The sequence below is a fragment of the Polyodon spathula genome, chromosome 23 (assembly GCF_017654505.1).
Source record: "Polyodon spathula isolate WHYD16114869_AA chromosome 23, ASM1765450v1, whole genome shotgun sequence".
In the NCBI taxonomy this organism is placed as follows: Eukaryota; Metazoa; Chordata; class Actinopteri; order Acipenseriformes; family Polyodontidae; genus Polyodon; species Polyodon spathula.
The window spans coordinates 9,244,489-9,264,371 of NC_054556.1; the positions used below are offsets into that span (position 1 = coordinate 9,244,489).

The 19,883-nt window shown below is 39.6% G+C and overlaps 1 protein-coding gene across 2 annotated transcripts in view; it reads left to right on the forward strand.

Moving 5' to 3' along the window:
* Positions 1–583: 583 nt before the first annotated feature.
* LOC121298247 (sodium-coupled neutral amino acid transporter 3-like) overlaps positions 584–19,883 on the forward strand; it is a 28,809-nt gene continuing 9,509 nt past the window's right edge. The window contains exons 1-7 of one of the 2 annotated variants that reach the window (XM_041225255.1): positions 584–894; positions 12,486–12,684; positions 13,628–13,715; positions 14,175–14,290; positions 18,080–18,153; positions 18,968–19,060; positions 19,465–19,546. In XM_041225255.1, coding sequence (XP_041081189.1) covers positions 12,575–12,684; positions 13,628–13,715; positions 14,175–14,290; positions 18,080–18,153; positions 18,968–19,060; positions 19,465–19,546 — 563 coding nt within the window. In that variant the 5' untranslated portion in view covers positions 584–894; positions 12,486–12,574. The remainder of the gene's footprint in view (positions 895–12,485; positions 12,685–13,627; positions 13,716–14,174; positions 14,291–18,079; positions 18,154–18,967; positions 19,061–19,464; positions 19,547–19,883) is intronic. The other variant, XM_041225257.1, reaches the window with a different exon arrangement.

Sequence of the window (19,883 nt, forward strand, 5' to 3'; positions counted from 1 at the left end):
TCTTATTCCAGCCAGGTCCTAAAGTAGTTAATTGCCTTTTAGGAGCTTCAATTAACGACATTAGAACCTGCTTGGAGTTAAAACCCGGACTGGATTCAATCTCGAGGGCCAGAGTTCAGTACCACTGCAAGTTGCTTAAAGGACAGGGAAAAAGCAGCAAAGTCCTCAGTGAAAATACCACAAACGCATAATTTCGGACAAAAAAGGGTTAATGCGTTTTATCACAGCAGGATATGCTCTAATAAACACTACAGGATAGTGAGGCCAGATTCATAGCAAACATCCCATTTTTGGTAAAATACGGATATGACTCACTTAGACAACAATGGTGGGATTACACGAGGTTGTCAAAGGGGTGATAAAATGATCGGTGACGTGTCAGAATAACTACTGGAACATAATCTAGAAGAAGCGAGCTCAATTATTCGTTTATTGAATTTTCCGTTGCATCATTGTATGTGTATGTATCACCGTACATTTCACAGAGTTCAACACTAAAGAGTTATCAACTGTAAATAGCAACCTTCGCCTTTAAAAACACTTGTGGTAATACCATATGCTTTGCTTACCACTGTCCCTGGTCCGCCAGTTCTCTGTCTGGGTGGCACTCTCCAAGCGGGAATAGTGATTGGACACCTGGTTAAAGGGGCGGATCACGACCCTCAGTTTTAGACCCTCGAAGCCTCTTTCTTTGGAACACAGCATCGTATTTTCAGGGGCGGCTAGCGGTTGGTCTTTGCTGCTTGTGTTTTAAACTTTGTAAAAAAAACAAAACAAAACAAAAAAAAAAAAAAAAAAAAACGCACGAATATCCAGGTTACAGAAATATAAAAGTAAAATCAGCAATAAAGGATTACTTAGAATCCTGCGTGGCAACGTTGTTCAGCTAATCTGGTAAGAGTGTTACTTTTGGCTGCTTGTGATGTGTGCTTTGTATCGTTTAAAAAAAAAAAAAAAAAAAAAAAAAACAACCTTGTTCTAGATACAGTTTTGTTTTTATTTCTTTTTTATGCATGTACCCATACGTATTCTGTTTTTTAGAGTGTCTAGCCTATTTAAATTAAACGTGTGCCTAACATCTGCCGCTTTTTATTGATGGTGTTTGGTGGAGATTCTGATGGTGTGCAAAGACTGATGTCATCCAGAATAATTACCTGTATTTTATATGCGGTTTACTTGCTCATGTGCTTGAAAGTGCAACAGAGTATTGCATATTTCCCAGTGGCGTACAGTTTAGATAGCCTCTACTCTAGGTTTTATTAGCAACTTTTTTTTTTTTTTTAAACTTAATGTGTACTATAGCAAACCAGCCTGATACAACCGTTACTAGACCTGTTACTTAATAAAATAGGTCATTCTAGGAAAGTGACACTGCTAGCACGTCAACAGCACACTGCCTAGTGTCATTTACAGGCATGGAATTTCCATTACAAAAGCTGTGGCTATTGCCCACTCTTCAGCTAAATCTCCAATCCTAGGAGTTCAATGCAGTGTGCGGTATGTGCTTTATGAAGACATCGCCATGTGCTTTAATCCTTGGCCGGTCAACCAGTGACATTTTTTCTTCTTCTGTTGTCTTCAGCCATTTCATTGCGATTACCAGCAGTTTACACTTCCAATGGGAGTCTGGTTCCCACTATTTTTTTTTTTTTTCGGGAGAAGCTTGTACCGAATGAAAGTAATTTTGTAGTGTTGGAACAGTGCCTTTGTTTTAGGGATTTGACGGCATGTCCTTGCTTGTTGAAGCTGATGAATGTAATTTAGTGCAAATGGAAACGGTCATACAGCTTTCTGGGCGGTCACATGTTGAAGCTTTTCGAGGTGGACATTTTACTTACTGCTTGGGAATTAAGAATAAATAAATACAGGCAAGAGCATTCGTTTATATTTAGAAAAAGATTATAGATTGCGTTGAAACAGACACGGGTTGTCACTAGGGCTGTGTTCCTGTATTTAATTCACTATTCACGCCGTTTGACTGTTGAGTCACTACAGAATTAAATCGTAACTTTTTTTTATGGTTCACTTTGGTGTACATTTATAATCTATTAGATTGTGTGCAACTAAAAATCGGTTTTATTATCTTCAAGATACACAATATTAATAATTTGAGGCTTTTCTGAATGCGCTGTTGTTGTTTATCAAGCTGGTGTTACAGTTTTGATTGCATATGTTTTTTTTTTGGTTGATGCTGTTGTGTGTTTTAATATAGAAAATAAATAATTTCAATCGTCCGTCTGGATTTTTTTTTTTTTTTTTTTTTTTTTTTTTTTTTTTAAATCATGAAACTCGATCCACGTGGAATTCTTTCAATGTATCTGCTGACGAAGTACTATATTTGCATAGACACCGCCCATTGAAACACGGTAGCCAGTCAAGCTGTCGTTTGGCGAGGCCAGGGGAGAGAAGGCCAGGCAGAGGGCTTCATACGAATGACCGTGTATAGAATGGAATGGAAATACACGTCCAGTAAAACGTGCCCACCACTAGGTGTCGCCTTTAAGATCGTAACTGTGGTGAGAGGGGAATTCAGTTTTCCCGGTTTTATTTATTTATTTATTTATTTTACAATATATTTGTTTTAAATGCAAAATGCAATCGACTGGTATTCATGATATTAGGACTGATCAATCACTATAATCCTGGTTTTGCCATTAGGTTGAGATATGACTTACAATTGTAAAAGATGTGCCATTTCCATGGAATGGCCCACCAATGGAAATACCCAGTACCATTACAAGGATGTGCTTAGAAAAGCAGAGTTTTGTTTTTTAAGAATGCCGTTTTAAAGAATGGCACCTGCGTTAACATCATGCCGGGGGGATGGTAGATGGACAAGGGCTCAACTGTATGAAGTTAAATTGCAGCTGGAGAGAAAAGGCATTTTATATAAAACATATAAATATCAATACTTTTGTTTTCTGTCAACACAAATGCATATCACAGGTGTATTCTTTTTAATATGTTTCTTTTTAATTCTACACATTTTATGTGATTGAGTGTTAGACATTTCACTTATCTTTTCCCAGAACTAAAAAAGTGTGCTTGCTAGTTAAATTAGTTAAAGAGCCCTTACGAATGTAGCAATGAAGGGTTGCATACCAGAATCCAAGCAGACTTGACTGGAACACAAAATAGTTTTATTTAATTGTATCCATTGGTAATGAATCAGTCTTTATCAATCAATATTTACTATCAGAAAGCCCTTGCAAAGCGAGCAGGGCAGGAATGTTTCCAGACAGAATGTAAATCTGGTCTTTTAAAGGTCAGCCCCCAAAGATGTAGCTGACTCACCCTACACGCTAAGGGAGATTAATCATTTCAGGAAAATGGTTCTGGTGCCACTTCTTGTCCCGTCTCTCCTTTGCATAGTTTTCTTATAAACTAAATAGGATTTACCTACCTCCCAAGCAGGCTTCCAACATGCCCCTAAATCCAGGCTGTGATTTGAGATCTCCCAGTTGATTAACAGTTGGATATAAACCTTAGTACTAAGTTAGGTAGGCAGTCGTTTCTTCTAATGCCTTCCTTAGTGTCATTACACTGTGATTACACTAAGGAAGGGTTTGCCTCCTGTCTAATTAGATTGCGTGAAATGGGTTTAACGTTATACGTGTTATTAACGTGTAATAGAGGAAAGGGTCAAATACATTTAATGTATCCCATAAGAGTAGGGGGGGGGGGGGACATAGCCACCCCATCTGATCTGTATTAAAGGATCATACATATATTGTGCATTCCCTACTTCGTCTACAGTATCTCCAGAACAACAGATGTATGGTTCAGAGTTATCAAGTGCATCCACAACTGAGTTAATGGAGGACTTTGGTTTTTAAACACAAAGAACACTGACTGGAACATATACCTAGGGTTTCACAGACCCCCACTGGACTACCTAGTATTACCTTAGGTAAGGTAGTCCAAGATTAGTGCTAATTGGGGTATGTGACACCAATTCATAGTGTGTTAGGTGAGTTTACTTTCACAATAATGGGATGCTCTTTTATCTCTGACAGGTGAACTGCATTTACTTGGTGCCCCAAATAAGGCTGCTTTAACTGATTCTATTATTCTAAATGCTATACAGTATGCATAATACTCCAGTTCCAGCTGGTCAAACATTGCTACATTTATCCTCCCACAAGACTATCCCAAGGCATATTGGATGGTACTTTACTATATATATATTACAAAGGCTATTGAACTACTGTAGAACAACAACAGCGCCCAGTACTGGTTCTAATTGAAGACTAATGGAACCTCAGTTAAGGTGAAAATGTAGGAAAGCATGCTCTTATATAAACTGTTACAAACCACTTTTACAGTAACTCCATGTGACAGGATAGCTGGGTGGACAGAGACTCGGAGATAGTAAAACTGCAGTTAAAGCGCAGCTGCGCTGTTTATTAAACAAAAGTAAATCAAGAAGTCGAACCAAACACTGCTCACAGAGCAAAATAAAAGGTTTAACAAAAACAAGTCACAAACACAGTAATCAGAAACGAAAATAACCAGCTCAAGGGCCAAAACAAAAGTTTTAAACAGAACTGTTCAGGCTGGGCAGCGCCTTCACTGAATCTTCTCCAAAACACAGCGTAACAAAACTTTCACCCCCAAATTCCCTCCCCCAAACAAAGAATTTTCTCCTTTTTTATAGCATGTGGCTGGAGCCTAATTCTCAATTATTCAGTTAGCTCCAGCCACATTCCCACATGTATTTTGGCAGGGATCGGAAATTAACCCCATCCCTGCCAACCACCACCAAATCACCACACAACAATATTATAATTTACAGACAGGGCCCTGCAGTGCCACACTCCAGTTTTACCAGAGCTTTTTTAGCACTGGCTGCTTTCCTTTGTGTAGCTGTTTTATATACTAAGTCTGAGAAAACAAGACTTACTTTTTCCAAGCTGTAATTTCTTGGCACTCTTGAAGGTAAAATAAGGTAGTCACCTTCAGTTTTTCCGCTATCGCTGCAAGTTTTGCTGAAGTTAAAAAAAAGGTCCATCACTAAGCGGTTTTGTGATTGAGAACAGTGTTGCAGATTTCCACCTCCAACCTGAAACAGTTGATCCTCAAGGAGTGGTCTTTTATCACCTGTATGGATTTATGTCATGGTCTTTTATCACCTGTATGGATTTATGTCGTATTTTGTGTTGACATGATGCCCTCTCTAGTATAAATCCTTTGAAAACTCCTGTAGGGTTCTTGTCCTTTTAACAAAGGCAGATGTACTGTATGTATTGTATTGATCCCTTTAAGACCAATATACCTTTAATAAATGTCAGCCCCGCCCCTTTTTAGATTGTTCAGGACTGGCTGGTGCAGTTAATGAGGCATTGCATCAATACTGCTCCCTGGTAGACGGAGGAGAAGGGTAGAACGACTACTGTGCTGCAACGAGCCTTGTTAGGATTAGGTTTATGCAGAACATGTGTGTTGCTTATGTAGTTTGTAAGCAGAGAAATAAATGTATGAATGTTTGTACAGTGGATCACCGTGCAGTCTGGCACCCACACCTTACAGTGTGTTGTCTCCATTACCTAGTTAAATCAAAGTGATTGCCTTACTACTGTATGCCCATTGTGACTTGGAAGAAGGGGAATGAGGGGAGCAGGAAACAATCACTTGGCTTGTTGCCACCAGGCACATGATTGATGATACTCCGAAGCTAGCACTGGCTGGCATGAGTGGCGCGGGGTGTCCTGCCTGCTGTGTGTCTGGCATTCTATTGTTGCCCCTGACATGAACGAGTGGATGTTTCCTCATCAGCATGTGGCTTCTTAATAAATGTTTTCCTTTATGTGGAAAATGCAAGTTGTATACCAGCCCTGCCAGAGTCAGTTTCCACTGAGGAAAAGCTGCTGTGTGGTGCCGTCACGAGTCATACTTACAGGGTTGGAAACTCTGCAAAAATGTGCAATATGGCGTAAAGTGATTTTTGGATTCTTCCCATTGTTTGTTTAACAAATTCCTTTGTTTTCCCCTTTGTATTTGAACTGTATTTTATGTTAGTTTTCTTGTTTTTGCACAATATGTTTATTTTTTAAAACTATAATAACAGTTTGAAATGCATGTGGTAAAAATTATAATAATAATGAATGCGTCATAACACACAAGTAACAAAGCCACAAGTTTAGTAAGTCAGGGCCATTATCATATCAGAAAAAAAAATTAAAAACAACAGAAAAAGGGCCTGTTGCTTTATTAGGGATCATGTGTTTCTGACAGCACTCTCTGGTACAAAACTGTGTAGTTGCTATAGTTACAAGAGGCTTTTCGGATTGATATTTTACTTTTGTTGTTGCTTAAGTTATTGACCGGTAAGCATTGCGCACCAATTAAAAAAAAAAAAAAAACAGACTTCCATATTGTTTTCTTAGACGCAAATGCATACTGTCAGTACATTGTTAACAGGAAAGCATTTTTCATATAGCCAGCGAGGGGGCTCATGCTTGCAATGTCAGGCATATTATCTGGCTGTGACCCATACCTGCTTAACCTCCTGATTTTCTATTGAGTTTCAAGGTCTCTGGCATCTGTGAACGATCTCCGGGTAACTGAGCTTATTATCGATGACCATAATTAAATAATAAGTCTATCATTGACGATGACAGGTGTTGGCGATTTTTGAAAGCCATTACATTTAAATGTGACTTTAAAAAAATACATTTCCTTAAGCATTTTACTTAATTATTTTTTTTTCCCTCATTTATATCCTTCTATAAATACCGTTGTGCCATCAACACGAATGAAGTGAAGAAGTTTTTTGCTTTGAATCCCCAGGGCTGGAGTTGGTGGTAGGCTTTTGAAATAAACAGAATGCGTGGTGATTTGTTAAAAATTGTAATAAACAGCAACCAGGACACCAACTTAAACATTCGTAAACTAGTGTTGTTGTCTCTGACACTGCCATTAAACAGAACTGCTTGTGAGCGTGGGTTTCCACATGTCAGCATTTAAAAAACAAATATTGATCCCGCCTATCAGTCTCATGCCTTTCTGCCCTCATGCATATTCAAAGGTGTAAGGTGACCGCTGAAACTGTTTTGAAAGTTTAGCACTGCTGCTAAATTATTAAATACCTCCCTAATCGAGCCCCCCTTACAACTTCTCACCCCACACAATCCTGAGTGTGGATGGGTCATTTGAGTAGTCCAGACTGAGTGAGAAACTGTTATCATTTATGGTTGCTAACGGATAATAATAATAATAATAATAATAATAATAATAATAATAATAATAATAATAATAATAATAATAAAAAATTAAATATGTCTACTGGCACCAGAATTTAATGTCCCTCGCGCTATATGAGGTACCCTGGCGCTAGTTCCAAATTTGCACCCCGGATCCTTGACATGCCAATTGTTTGAACTGTTGGAGGAGGATTTGGAGCTAGACAGCGACTTGGATAATGACCGCTATTTTTACTTGCGTGAGAACCTATTTCTACAACACTTTTGTACTAGGGATGGTGACATTGAGAAGTTCAGTTATATTCCTGGTCTGATACTAATCTGTGCTGGAACCTCAACTCTGAGAAACTAGGGAGGGAAACACAAATGTACAACATAAGTGATAGCAGAGGGCAGGACGCACTATCTACTGAGCTGTGCCTATGTCAAGAGAAAAATCTATTTCAGTATTTGTTGCGTAAGAAAGGCAGACACAGTAATAAAGTGTAGTGAGCCACCAGGGAAAGGGAAAGAACAGACTGTCCATATGGCAGGTACAACACCAGGATCATTTGGTGATGTAGTGCCTGTCAAAGGAGAGGAACTGGCTGCACTGTCTGTCTGCGTCTATAAAAAGTTTCCCTTGGCAAATGTGCTGGTCCCCATGCTTTTCCCAGGCTCCCATGCAATGTGTCATAGTTAACGTGCTGATCAAGCTTCTCGGATCTAATACATTGCACACTGCTTGTCAAGGGCAGGTAGAGACACACTTGGTTGGCACAAGCTCTGGTTTTAATATTACAGGTAAATAAGAATAGCCAGTCTGATCCACAGCAGCAGGAAACATTCAGGAAATTCGCAAGCAACCAATGTTACTTCAAAATGGATCGATCTGCGGTTTGCTTCCATTGAAAAAATGCAAAACTGCTGCCACCTCTCCTCTGCCTTTGCTATCAGCATGGATTACACATGTGTCATTCAAACATAAAAGCCTCTAGATTGGGGAGCAAAGTTACTTTAATTTCCCAGCGCTCAGCAGCAGCTGGTATTGGCATTGAAAGTGCGTGTTGGTAAAGGGATATTATACACTGGTTTTATTTTTGATCCATGTGGTGCACCGTTTGATTTAGCTGATTCTGAGAAGTCAATCCAGGTATTAAACATATTGGAACCCATTTCAGTACTCGGATATGCTTAAACCTTTTGTTGTCCATTAAGTTATTAATCCCAGCAGTTTTTTTTTTTTTATTATTATACCTAAATTAAAAAGTCAGGCGTCAGGTTTACAAACCTTTTGCCCCTGTACAAATGTAATCTGCTACAGTGCATCATTCAGCTTTTAATAGAAAAATATTAATGGCTGGAGCTTTACAAAAGCTACACTCTCATTTGAAGTTAGACCCCCATTCAGTTAAATGACCAGAACATAAGACTGAGTTCAACACCAAAAAAAACCCTTAATGACTTCAACTTTCTTTTCATTTTGTATGACTGTATTTTGTTTCAATGAAATGCTCTTTCACTGCAGTTAAACTAGTTATCAGGATAAAAACCGTGTTCTATTCTCTGCTGATGGTCACTCCTTTTATAATTACTGTTGTAAAAACCGACTGTTGTGTAAAATAAAATCAAAATTACTGAGACAAAAACTGGTTCATTTAAAAGTTGTATTGTCCCACTGTTTTTCTTATTCTTATAGGGAAAGTAACCTTTTTTTCCAAAATAAATGTGCGTTACAGTACCATAACCAGGCCATTGCAGGGCATTTTCGTTTGCCATGAGTTTGTTTGGTTCAGTATCACTCAATTGCGTCAAATGTCACTGTTCTCTCAAGGAAACTGCATGCTGCAGTGTGACTGCATTGGAGCTTCATTCGCAATCACGGTACTGGGATGTATTCATTTGATCTAAACAGAGCCAGTCGCCACCCTCTACCAACTCTAACAGTGCAAGTGAAGTCAGTATAATTGGTCTGAAACTGCAGAATCTTTTTTGAACTCCAGGTTGACTCGACTCCATAGTATTACGTGGTGCAATTGCTTTATGCTAACGGACATATTTGTATTGCATGCCCTATTAAATACTCTGTGGTAAATGGTGTAGGAGTTCATGTGTTAATCCAGGAAATCCATTTCCTAAATTACATTTAATTATTCAAGGCTGAAGATGTAAGTGGATCCAGACTTTCATTCTATGGTATATTGCATATTTAAACTTAAGTATTAGATACAATGCACATGGATACATTCTGTTGAAATTAGCATGTTACATTTCAACTCCAAACCAGTAAATGGTGCTAGTTGTCTAGAGCTGGAATTGAAGATGCTGTCAGATCTTTTTGAAATAACAGTTAAACATTCAATGTGCCATTGTGTTTCCCAATCCATCCTGTGTTGAACCTCACCTGTAGACACAGACAGACAGACAGACAGTGTCAGTGCTGTCAGTCCCTTCCCTTCCACGGACACTGTATCCTGGGCTTTTAGCTCCCTGGAGCACTCTCATCTCCACAGCTATCTCAATCCATAATTTTGATGACCAAAAATATATCAGTCAAGCTTGCCATGGAATCTGATGTAATAAAAAAAGCTTTGCGTATGTGCTGTGAAGCTGTGACACCAGTTAAAGATCTCAGCTAATCCTTCGACCCTAGGGGCTCAGATGAGAGTAGAGCCTGGCTGGAGTCATGAGACAGATCTTTAAGGTGCAGGCACAAGACACTTGGGTTTTTAGCATCATCAGGGTGAGATGGCTAAGAATGGAGAGTTTAGACAAGATGCATTATCTTATGATAATGCATCAATAAGTACAAGTTCTGTAGTGTATCAAAAAGAATCTTCTTTGGAACAGCATTTCCAGTCAAAACTGGAGCAGAGTCTACAATTCAAGATGGAAGTTGGAAACAACATTAGTCATCCATCTCAACAGGGTATCTGTTTAAGAGTGAGTATTAATAGGTTGAAGTGTAAATAGATCCTGATCTTTAAATCAGACAGTTAAAACTTTATTTTTGGAGGTCTAATTATAAATTGGGCAGTATACTCAATCTTGTGCTTGAATGCTCTGTTCCTGCCCAGTCGTATACAGAGAACTTCAACTGTATCGAAAAATTCCATTGGTATACGATAATAATACAATTATGAACCTCCGTCCTAAAGCATTAAAGTATACTGAAGTGCAATGGCTTAGCTGCTTTATAAATATAGAGCTTGCTGTGCTTTTCTCTTCACTGCTGTCACCCCTCTACTTTTCACAGTCACTAGACCCCCAACCCCCCTGTGCCTGCCAGCCCTTTCATTAGGTAGATAGAAGCTGCTCCATCAGCGCCAAGCTCTGCCAAGCCCTCACGTTTCTCCTGGCCTATATTCCGCCACACAGTGCGCTTGTTGTTTCAAACGTGATTGGTGGAGCCCGGAGATGTGCGGTGCCCCTGCATTGAAGGAAACAGTTACGTGTAGCGTGAGCCGGGCTTTGGCAGCTGCTAAATTTCAGGTTGCGGTCCTTTCAATTAAGGAGCAGTGAATTACCTTTTCAGGCCTCGTCTGCAACTGCAGCACCAGCCAAAGGGGGGCCCTGGAGCATAATGACGTGCATATAATAGTGCCACTGTTTCCCTGGCAGTTCCCAGGAAACGACACAACGTGCACCATTGTGTGTGGTACTTTGCTGCCCATCCACGTTGCCTAGCTTCAGCCAGGCAAACTGAAGGCCCAAACTGTGCAGCAGTGTGATAACGTGGCTCAGGGAACCATTAACAGAGGGGAGCAAAGAAGAAAGAAAGCACGGCAGCATTTATATACCAGTCCTGTTTTAATAATATATAAAAAAGGCCACACATTTAAAAGCAGAGGAAAAAAACACAGTGACATGCCAAAGAAAAGGTTAAGACACAGAATGTTGAGAATACTGCCATATTGTTAATTCCTTCCTAATTAAAAAAAAAAAAAAAAAAAGAAATTCAAGCTATGGCCAGCACTGGTTTTAAGCTGGTCTAAGCTGGTTTTACAGGTTTTCATCTTGTCATGCTGGTAGCTGTGCTTGTTCAAGGAAAAAGAGTGAATAAAGGCCCCCTCTGTAAAAAAAAATAAAAATAAATGCTGACCTCAAGGATTTTTCAGTTAAATGGACTTCTGCTGTAAATGTGTTTATTTTGAATACAAGAACAAATGCCCTCAGTAATCAGCTGGAAACCAGTAAATGTGATTTCCAATTCCCACCAAAGCTGAATTCCCAGCAGGAATAAAACCCACGCATAGGGTGAAAAACCAGTTTCTACACTGGTGCGGGTGATTAAATTGACAGGTTAAATCAAGGTTTTTCTCTTGGTTTGTATTTCGTATGTTTTTCTTTTTAAAGCAGTACAGTATGTGCTCTCCATCGGTGTACAATATTTTGACCAATTGAATAGACCCTTAAAATTCTGGTCCTAACACAGTACAATGGTACAAAAATCACTCTGAAAATCAATGGTTAGTGTTACTGGAGCATTGAGAAACGATAGCTGTGGATGTTGCAATACTATTAAAAAAAAACAGTGCTATTTAAACATTACTGACCAATATATTGTGTGGTTCTTAAATTGGCATTAAAGAAACAAGAGACGACCAACATAAAAAATGCATGTGCAATAAATTACATTTGTTTATGCATGAAAATGACTCGCTTGTAGGAACATTGCTGCAGGCAAGTCAAGCAAAATGTATCTTAAACAATAACTGGTTATAAAAACATTTAAAACAGGATCTTGTACAACAGGTGTTCTCCAGAGATGCTGTTGCCGTATACATTATGGGATCATATTGGGCATTGCTCCAATGAAAGTAGATTCAAACTGGCTCTCGCAGTTCACAAATCATGTCAGCTTTCAGTGAGCTTTTACCTCTGCAATAACATTTACAGAAGTAGGTTCAGGTCGACATTCTGAAAGTTGGTTGGTTCTCCTGTATCACATACTGTGTAATTTAGTATGTGTTTCTGTTAGAAATATAACTGTTGTGTTCATGTGCAGTTTATAGGTGTAGCTGAGCTTTTGACTTTTAACATTTACCTACTTTGGACTAATAAGGTCTATGTTATGATTTTATCATAGCTAGCCACCCTGTGTCCAGGTGTTAATCTCATTTGCATTGTTCTCCTCAATAGGCTGCAGCCTTTTAGTTATGTAAATATTTACTTCCAAGGCGTGACTAAATTAATATGACTGTCAGATTAAATCCAGCACTCGATGGCTACCAGTCTGTGGCTTCTACCGGTTGTTTGCAAGGCCTGGCGGAGATGTCATTATCTGTTATGTCCCTGTTACAGCTCCTGGGAGAAGAAGCAAAGACTTGGTCAGTAAGACAGGAATCTAAACAGGGGATCTGGGCTCTCGTCAGTTAGCAGCAAGGGAAACAATGGATTCTGAGGAGGTGGCAGGCCAGTCAGAGATGGTGACCATCATCCCGAATGGCAAACACGACGAGGACCTGACCGTGCCGGTGAAAACACCTCCGGAGGATGACGGGTACCGTACTTTCATTTCACAGTGTGGAACCCCTAAACCAAATCTTTTACAACAATACAGTGGCACTAATAATAATGCAACTATTCTATCTCTACTAACAGGGAGTCATTTGTAGGAGGGCAAGAATAAATGTGTACGTGCTTCTTGTCTGCTACTACACTACCTACTTGATTTATTCATTAAACACTTCATCTTAAGCTCTATTAGATGCTGAATGTATGCAGCAAATTATTCATTGCTGTTTATTGAACATACCCAGGTACTAATGGCATTGAACATTACATACTGGTAATCAATTGTAGCACTAGGGTGCTTCTGTGTCAGAGCTGCTGTTATATCAAGATGTATTTTGATTCTGTTGCTGGCAATGCTGTGGTCTGCTAAGTTTATTTAGGGAAGTGGTATTATAATGGCATCATTACTTAAAGCAGACTTTGCCAAAAAATAGTTAAGATTGTCTCCAAACGTTCCTTAAGGCCCCAGTATGTTAATTAGGTAGACAATGAAAAGACCCTAGTCACCAAATGCATTGCAGAACTTATCATTCATTCAAAGAAGACATGGAAATAAAGATTTTGTGTAGCCTTCAGACAAGATACTATAAATTGATTGCACTGATTGTGCAGGAGTCTAAGGAGCAACACAAGTTGGGAAGTGGGCGTCAGTGAGGCAGAGCCATTACAGCTTGCTCTGATATAGCACACTATTTATTTTGGTTAAGAACGGTATATTCTGTTTGATGGGAATGACCGCACGTATTGATTCCTTATGTCAATGAAAAGAGTTCTGGCAGTGTAGCAGTTTAACCTTTAGCTGGTAATTTTTGGATTTTGGCCAAAATACCTCTTTCACCCAGAAACAAGGAAGTTGTTTGTGACAGATTAAACCGGTATATGTAGATCAAAATGGTTTAGCTTTGTATTGACTGTTAACCCGGTTCCAGCAGGTATGAGGACACTGAAGGAAACGTAGCAGAGAGTGAGGAGTTCCTACCCCACACCGACGGGAAGAAACCAGCTCGCTTCACGGATGTGAGTATCACAAGACAGTTGAACATAACTTCTAAAGGCTACTATGTATCTCTCAATCTCTTAATGTCATAGGAAGCGTGTATTGGTTGATTAAAGGTTCAATTGAATTCCATTTTTGGCTGGAGAGAAACATCAGAAGTTGCTTGCTTTTACTGTATGTATAGGATTTCTAGCAGTGGAACAGAAGCCGTGGTTCACAGTAGATTTATATTGAACTAATGAAATATCTTAATCCGGTAGATAAACCATACAGATCAGGAACAGCCAGAGCACTTCAATTAGAATCAGATTGAAAGTGTTTGATTGCAGTGATCAGTAATGAGCATTCAGGGAGTATTCAAGGACAGGGTAACTTCCATTTGAGATTTCTGCAGTTCAGGGGCTGCACTGTGTGTTTAGTAGCTTTTGAAGTCATGTTCTCTGATTTTATTTATTTATTTTTTAATTCCTTTTTTCCAGTTTGAAGGAAAGACTTCGTTTGGCATGTCCGTCTTCAACCTGGGTAACGCCATCATGGGCAGTGGAATTCTGGGACTGGCTTATGCGATGGCCAACACTGGCATCATCCTCTTCCTGTAAGTGTGACCTGACCCCTCCCACTCCCATGGTTGAATTCCTTTTCATCTGGAAGAGCCACACAGATACACAGAGATACAGCACCGTTTAGGTTACAGGATGAGGATATATGAAATGGGCCGTCCACAGATTATTGTAAACTCTTGGTAACTTTTGCTGCAATCACCCAGATGACTATGTAGTTGTGATTATGTAATAAATAAATAAAAATAGTAGCCTTTACTGTACCCAAATAATAATTCATAACAACTGAACAGTAATATATACTATGGGGCAGTGAGTTTGGAAAGTTCATAGAATAACAAAAGGAGAAGCACATGCAAGGAAAGCACATGGAAGTGGGTATGTGACTTGATGTTGATCACATGAATGTATAACAGAAGCTTGCAAAAAAACAGCCAAAGTTGATGTATTCACACACACATATTTAACTCTAAAAGCCAAGGTATTGGAGACTAGATTTAAGCAAGATCACTGTGTTTCAGTGCCATATGGCAGAACATTTACAGTAGATTCTCAATTGTGGTGTTACTGTAATGAGATCTTAATTTGGTACAATGCAATACTACTGTTGGGTAACTGTGCTGGAGCGCTAAAAAGCTACTGCATCCAGAATGATGAAGTGTTAGTACTCCAGTGTTTTTCAAAGAGGAATCCAAGATAGAGCTTACAGATGGGGGTACAGAAATAGCCATGACCTTGAGTATACTTGAGTTTATAACAAGGAATTTAAACAGTAGCCAGATGAAAGACAAGCACTTGGGGAGGTGGTGGGTGGTGGTGAGTGTTTGGAAGGAGAGTGGGTGAGCTCGTAATGGATCCAGGCCAGCGCGTTCCCTTCTCGTGGCAGGGCTCAGAATAGACAGCGATGACACTTCTGCTACTCTTTCCAGTGTTACTGGACTAGTTATTGTTCTCATGATCGCACTAAACTACCCTAGAACTTACGTTCCATTATAAACGTGCTCTAAATGTATAGTGTCACAATGTGTTACTGTTTAATATAATTTTCTACTCTGGAGCTGGCACCTCTAGAGCTTCTCCTAGAGGGGACAAGTCAACTTTGAGCTACAGCTCTGCTTTCTCCTAGCAGGCAATAGTTGTGAAGTAACACGGGACACAGTACTTTAGTCAGGTCTGACTCAGCAGCCTATAAGGAGTTTCTTCCACAGGAGAAAGTAAGCCAATGAAAACAAAACAACAACCAAGCAAATAAAAGCCCTTGTTTGTAGATTTTTCTTGCAGCTTGGACCTTTGGCGGGAAAACTGCAGAGCTTAGGCCAAGTCGTTGTGTTTTAAGAGGAATTTGATCAGCCCACGTCAACAAACCAGGCACAAACAGCAGCCCCCTGCCCGTTATGTGAGAACATGCTGATGGCATGGGAACTCTGGACTGTGTGACCAACTGACCTTCACAAATTGCAAAAAAGGAGATTATTTGTTTTTAGAGCTGAGGTATCCATTTCTTATAGGGCTGTTACAAGTCAAGGCACCTCTTGGCACAGAAAGTCACCAGCATAGCTCCATTAGGTTTTAGTAGAAAACAGTAGGGCCTTTCATACCTTTCAGACATCGAGCTTCCTAACGTGGGAGGCTGGCCTTTAGAATGTTGGGCAGGTTGACTGGAGCAAGACCTTGTGACCTACTGGGGGAGGGGAGCGAGAGAGAGAAAGAGAGCGAGAGAGAGAGAGTGTGTAAAGTAGCTCAGTTTCAGCCTGCCTCTGTAAAGACGTATACTGCCCAATGATGTCACGAATACAGTGCACCCTGATGTGCAGTAAACATTTTAATTACAAATTGAAATAACAGAAGTAGGTATGGTGGTTATGTTGATCTCGTAAGGCTGTAAAACATAAAAGATACAGGATGGGTTATGAATCGTATGTCGTCAGAGCTGCTCAATTTAAATAATGACATGTGATGCAATAAGTCATTCCACGTAGACAGCCACCTTCCTTTTCATGCTACTTTCATCGGATTGGCTGATTTATATGTATATGTGACAGTGTGCCCAGCCCTTGTGGTTGCGCGTGGGGTGTTAATGTTGGATATAAGTGGATCTGTGTAGCACGAGTGATTTAAAATATATAATTGTATTTAGACACGAGGATGGCACAATCACTTCACATGCAGATTAAAAGGAGTATTTGTATATGAGCACGGGGAAGTGAACAAATTGTTTCACATGCAGATGTACCGAGATTCCAAATTGAATTATTGATTAGCAATCTAGTCTCGGTAGAGCTGCATAAAAGGTGCAGCGTTTGTGTGTTCGGTGAGTGGAGAACGGGAGAGGGAAGAGGAGTAAAAGTAAATTAAAAAGTAAATAACAATTGGTATTTCGTGCTGGAAGGACCCGCATGATACTTGTTTGTTTTGACTCACAGTGTTTGTCTGTAAGTCCACTGTTTGCTTAATGTTGGTCTGTTTTGTTCGTCTATTTATTTTGGCCTCAAGTGCCGTGTGCTGTTTTTATTTAAACCTTTTATTTGTTTCATTCAATAAACACACTGAGTGCAGCCATTGTGTCTCAGTTTCAACTGCCAGTAGTGCCTGACTGTGTGTTCCTTTCTGCCTGATGTCACAGCATATCTTGATGAAACATGGGCATCTGTTATGAGATGCCATTCTGGTGTAGATCATGGCAGTGAACTACATTTTATGACAATGGCCCCTGTAATGTGTTATTTTTATCACTGGCATGATAGTTTGTAAAATAACATGTATTATTTTAAGTTTTCATTGTTCACCAGCTGAAAGTTACTGCCTTTAATCCAGGTGTTGGTGTTTTGTACATTTTGTTTGTCCAGCTGGTGTACCACAGTACATTTTCATAGTCAAGGTACCTTGGCAAAACAAGTGCAGTACCTCTTTTGCTCTGAAGTTGACAGCAGCCAGCAATGAGGGATTCAGAAGAAAATTAAGCTATGGTTGTTTTCATACACTTGTGTTTTTTTTTGCCTTTGTATGACTTGATAAATACACATGTAAAGAACAAAAATGAAAGGCAGCTTACTACCTGGCTCCATGGTCTTGAGTATTAGTGGTAGTGGTAGTTGTAGGAGTCACATACCTGTATACACTAGAATTGAATGTAAAACAAATAATATTTATGAAATCACATCCAGACTTTATCCTGTGTACATTACCTGAGAAACCTAATTTACCATATATAGTCCCACAAGTCCATTACCCAGTGACCTCCAATGCCAATAGCAAAAGGGTATCAGCATACTGCTGTCCCAATCGTAACATGTTTGTGTTTTGGAATTCCACTGGAATCACAGTATCACTACATACTGCTAATGGATCTTCTGTGGTTCATCAGGACGATATACCAGTGTCCCAGTGGTCTAGTCTATGTGAGGGCTGCAGATGGTATAAAAATTTGAAAATCTGGATATTCTCTAGAGTCTTGAAATCCTCCGTATTTTTTTTTCATTTAGTTTTATTAATACACTATATTCTTCACTGTACACTGTCAATGTTTGAGTCTGATGTTATGGATGTGTTTAAAATGATGTGTTGTTCAGATGCAAAGGAATTACAGCAGAAAGAAGAGACAATAATTATTTATAGGTTAAAACAAGTAAAAAATTGAAGATTACATTTACTTGTATATGAAATACCTTAACACAGTCTCTGCAGAATTCCACATGGTTTTTATTATCATACAAAGTTCACACAGTCAGTGCCTTGTTGGTTTAAAACACACATGAGCTACCGTGGTTGTACCCTTTATTATTATTTATCCCCAGTTTGTTTCTGTCTTTTTTTTTGTATTTCAGTTTTCTTCTGACGGTAGTGGCAGTTCTTTCCTGCTATTCTATCCATTTGCTGCTGAAGTCCTCTGGAGTAGTGGGTAAGTAAGAGGCTTTGAGAGCTGAGAATAACAGCATGACACACATGCCTGTTTAATGCATCTGGCCTTTCTGTTGCCAGAAAGAAAACACAATTGCATCATTATTATCTTTTATAGCAGGTCATGAGCCCACTGCCCAGTCTACATTAGCAAGAGTGGAGGTTGTTTTATAGGCCTGCTCCGTTTTCTAATGTCATTTCAAAGATAGCTCTCAAAACATTGACGTCCACAGTCTCGCCAGTGAGACACGCTTTATTGAATGGGTGAGGAAATCCAGTCAAAAACGCCCTGTGGTTGCTATTTCTCTTTCCAGTCCCTGCAAGCGTGGTTTGACCTCCTTTGAAATGATTGGCTGGGTATAATATATCTATGTTAGGGTAAGAAATGTGTTATCTGTTGTAGTGTAAACAGAGTATGTTATTCTACAATTATTAGTAACTATAGTCAGAGATGCCCAGGTCAGATCATCCAAATGAGGGAGATTTGTGAATATTATATATAAATGCATTAGCATTTCTTTCTGTTTTTTTTAAAAAATTTTAGGAGATCAAAAGTTCCTGGAATGTCTGTATAGTAGTGTCCAAAATACTACAGTTTTATATAGTATATACTCTAGTAAACTGTAGTGTTTTGGCTACAAAGTCTGAGGTCTCAATCAATGTGATATAACATGCCAACAGCTAAGCCATTCAAGTAGCATCAAAGTGCAGTGGCTGACAGTCTAAGTCTGTGCTGCAGCTCCTGATCATGGTGATGTGTAGGCAGTGCCTCTCTCTGGCACAGTACAGAAGATAATTTGTTTCTTATTTCACAGGCATTCGCGCTTATGAGCAGCTTGGCTACAGGGCATTTGGCACTCCAGGAAAACTAGCGGCTGGAATAGCTATCACCTTACAGAACATTGGTGGTAAGCATTCACAACAAACAAGCACCCTGCCCTGAAAGAACTACCACTTGAAAGACCTATTGAAAACAGTCCATAGATTCTGAGTTCATACTTGTGGTGAGTTAACATCTCCTTTCATTCTGCAAAACATACCCTAGAGGACCTGCCTATCCTGCGAACTGCAAGATCGTAACTCATATTGTGTGTCCCAATATTACACTTTAACAATATAATGCTCATATTGTGTGTGTGTGTGTGTGTGTCTGAGACCCGTAGCGAGGGAGCACTGTAGTTACCTAGGTATAAGCAATGAATATTAAAGGCTTGAAACACTGACTGGGATTATGAACAGCCCCACCCCCCCGGCATAATGAGACACTTCTCTGACATGTTCAAAAATACTGTATTATTCTGTACCCCTACAGCCATGTCCAGTTACCTTTACATTGTCAAGTATGAGTTCCCTCTGGTCATCCAGGCCTTCCTGAACAGCAGCGGAAAGTCAGAGTAAGTATCAGACAGCCTCTTACTGTGGATCATGGTAAAAGGGATGGACTGCTGAAATGGAGAGTTTGGTCTAGTGTGCATCATTGAGGTACAGGGCAATGACAGTGCTGAAGAGAGAAGAATAGACTGTTCAGATCGGTACTCGTGATTAGGGTAAATGGGGACAATACTGGAGAGGTCATGACAGTGCAAAGCAGATGCAAATGAGCTGGCATCATATAGATTTGTCAGTAATGGCCTCAGCAATTTGAAACTTTCCAAGTGCTAAACTTAACTGGAGCCACATTAGCTGATCAGAATCTGCAGGTGGTTGCAGGGAGCGTGGGGGGGGGATCCG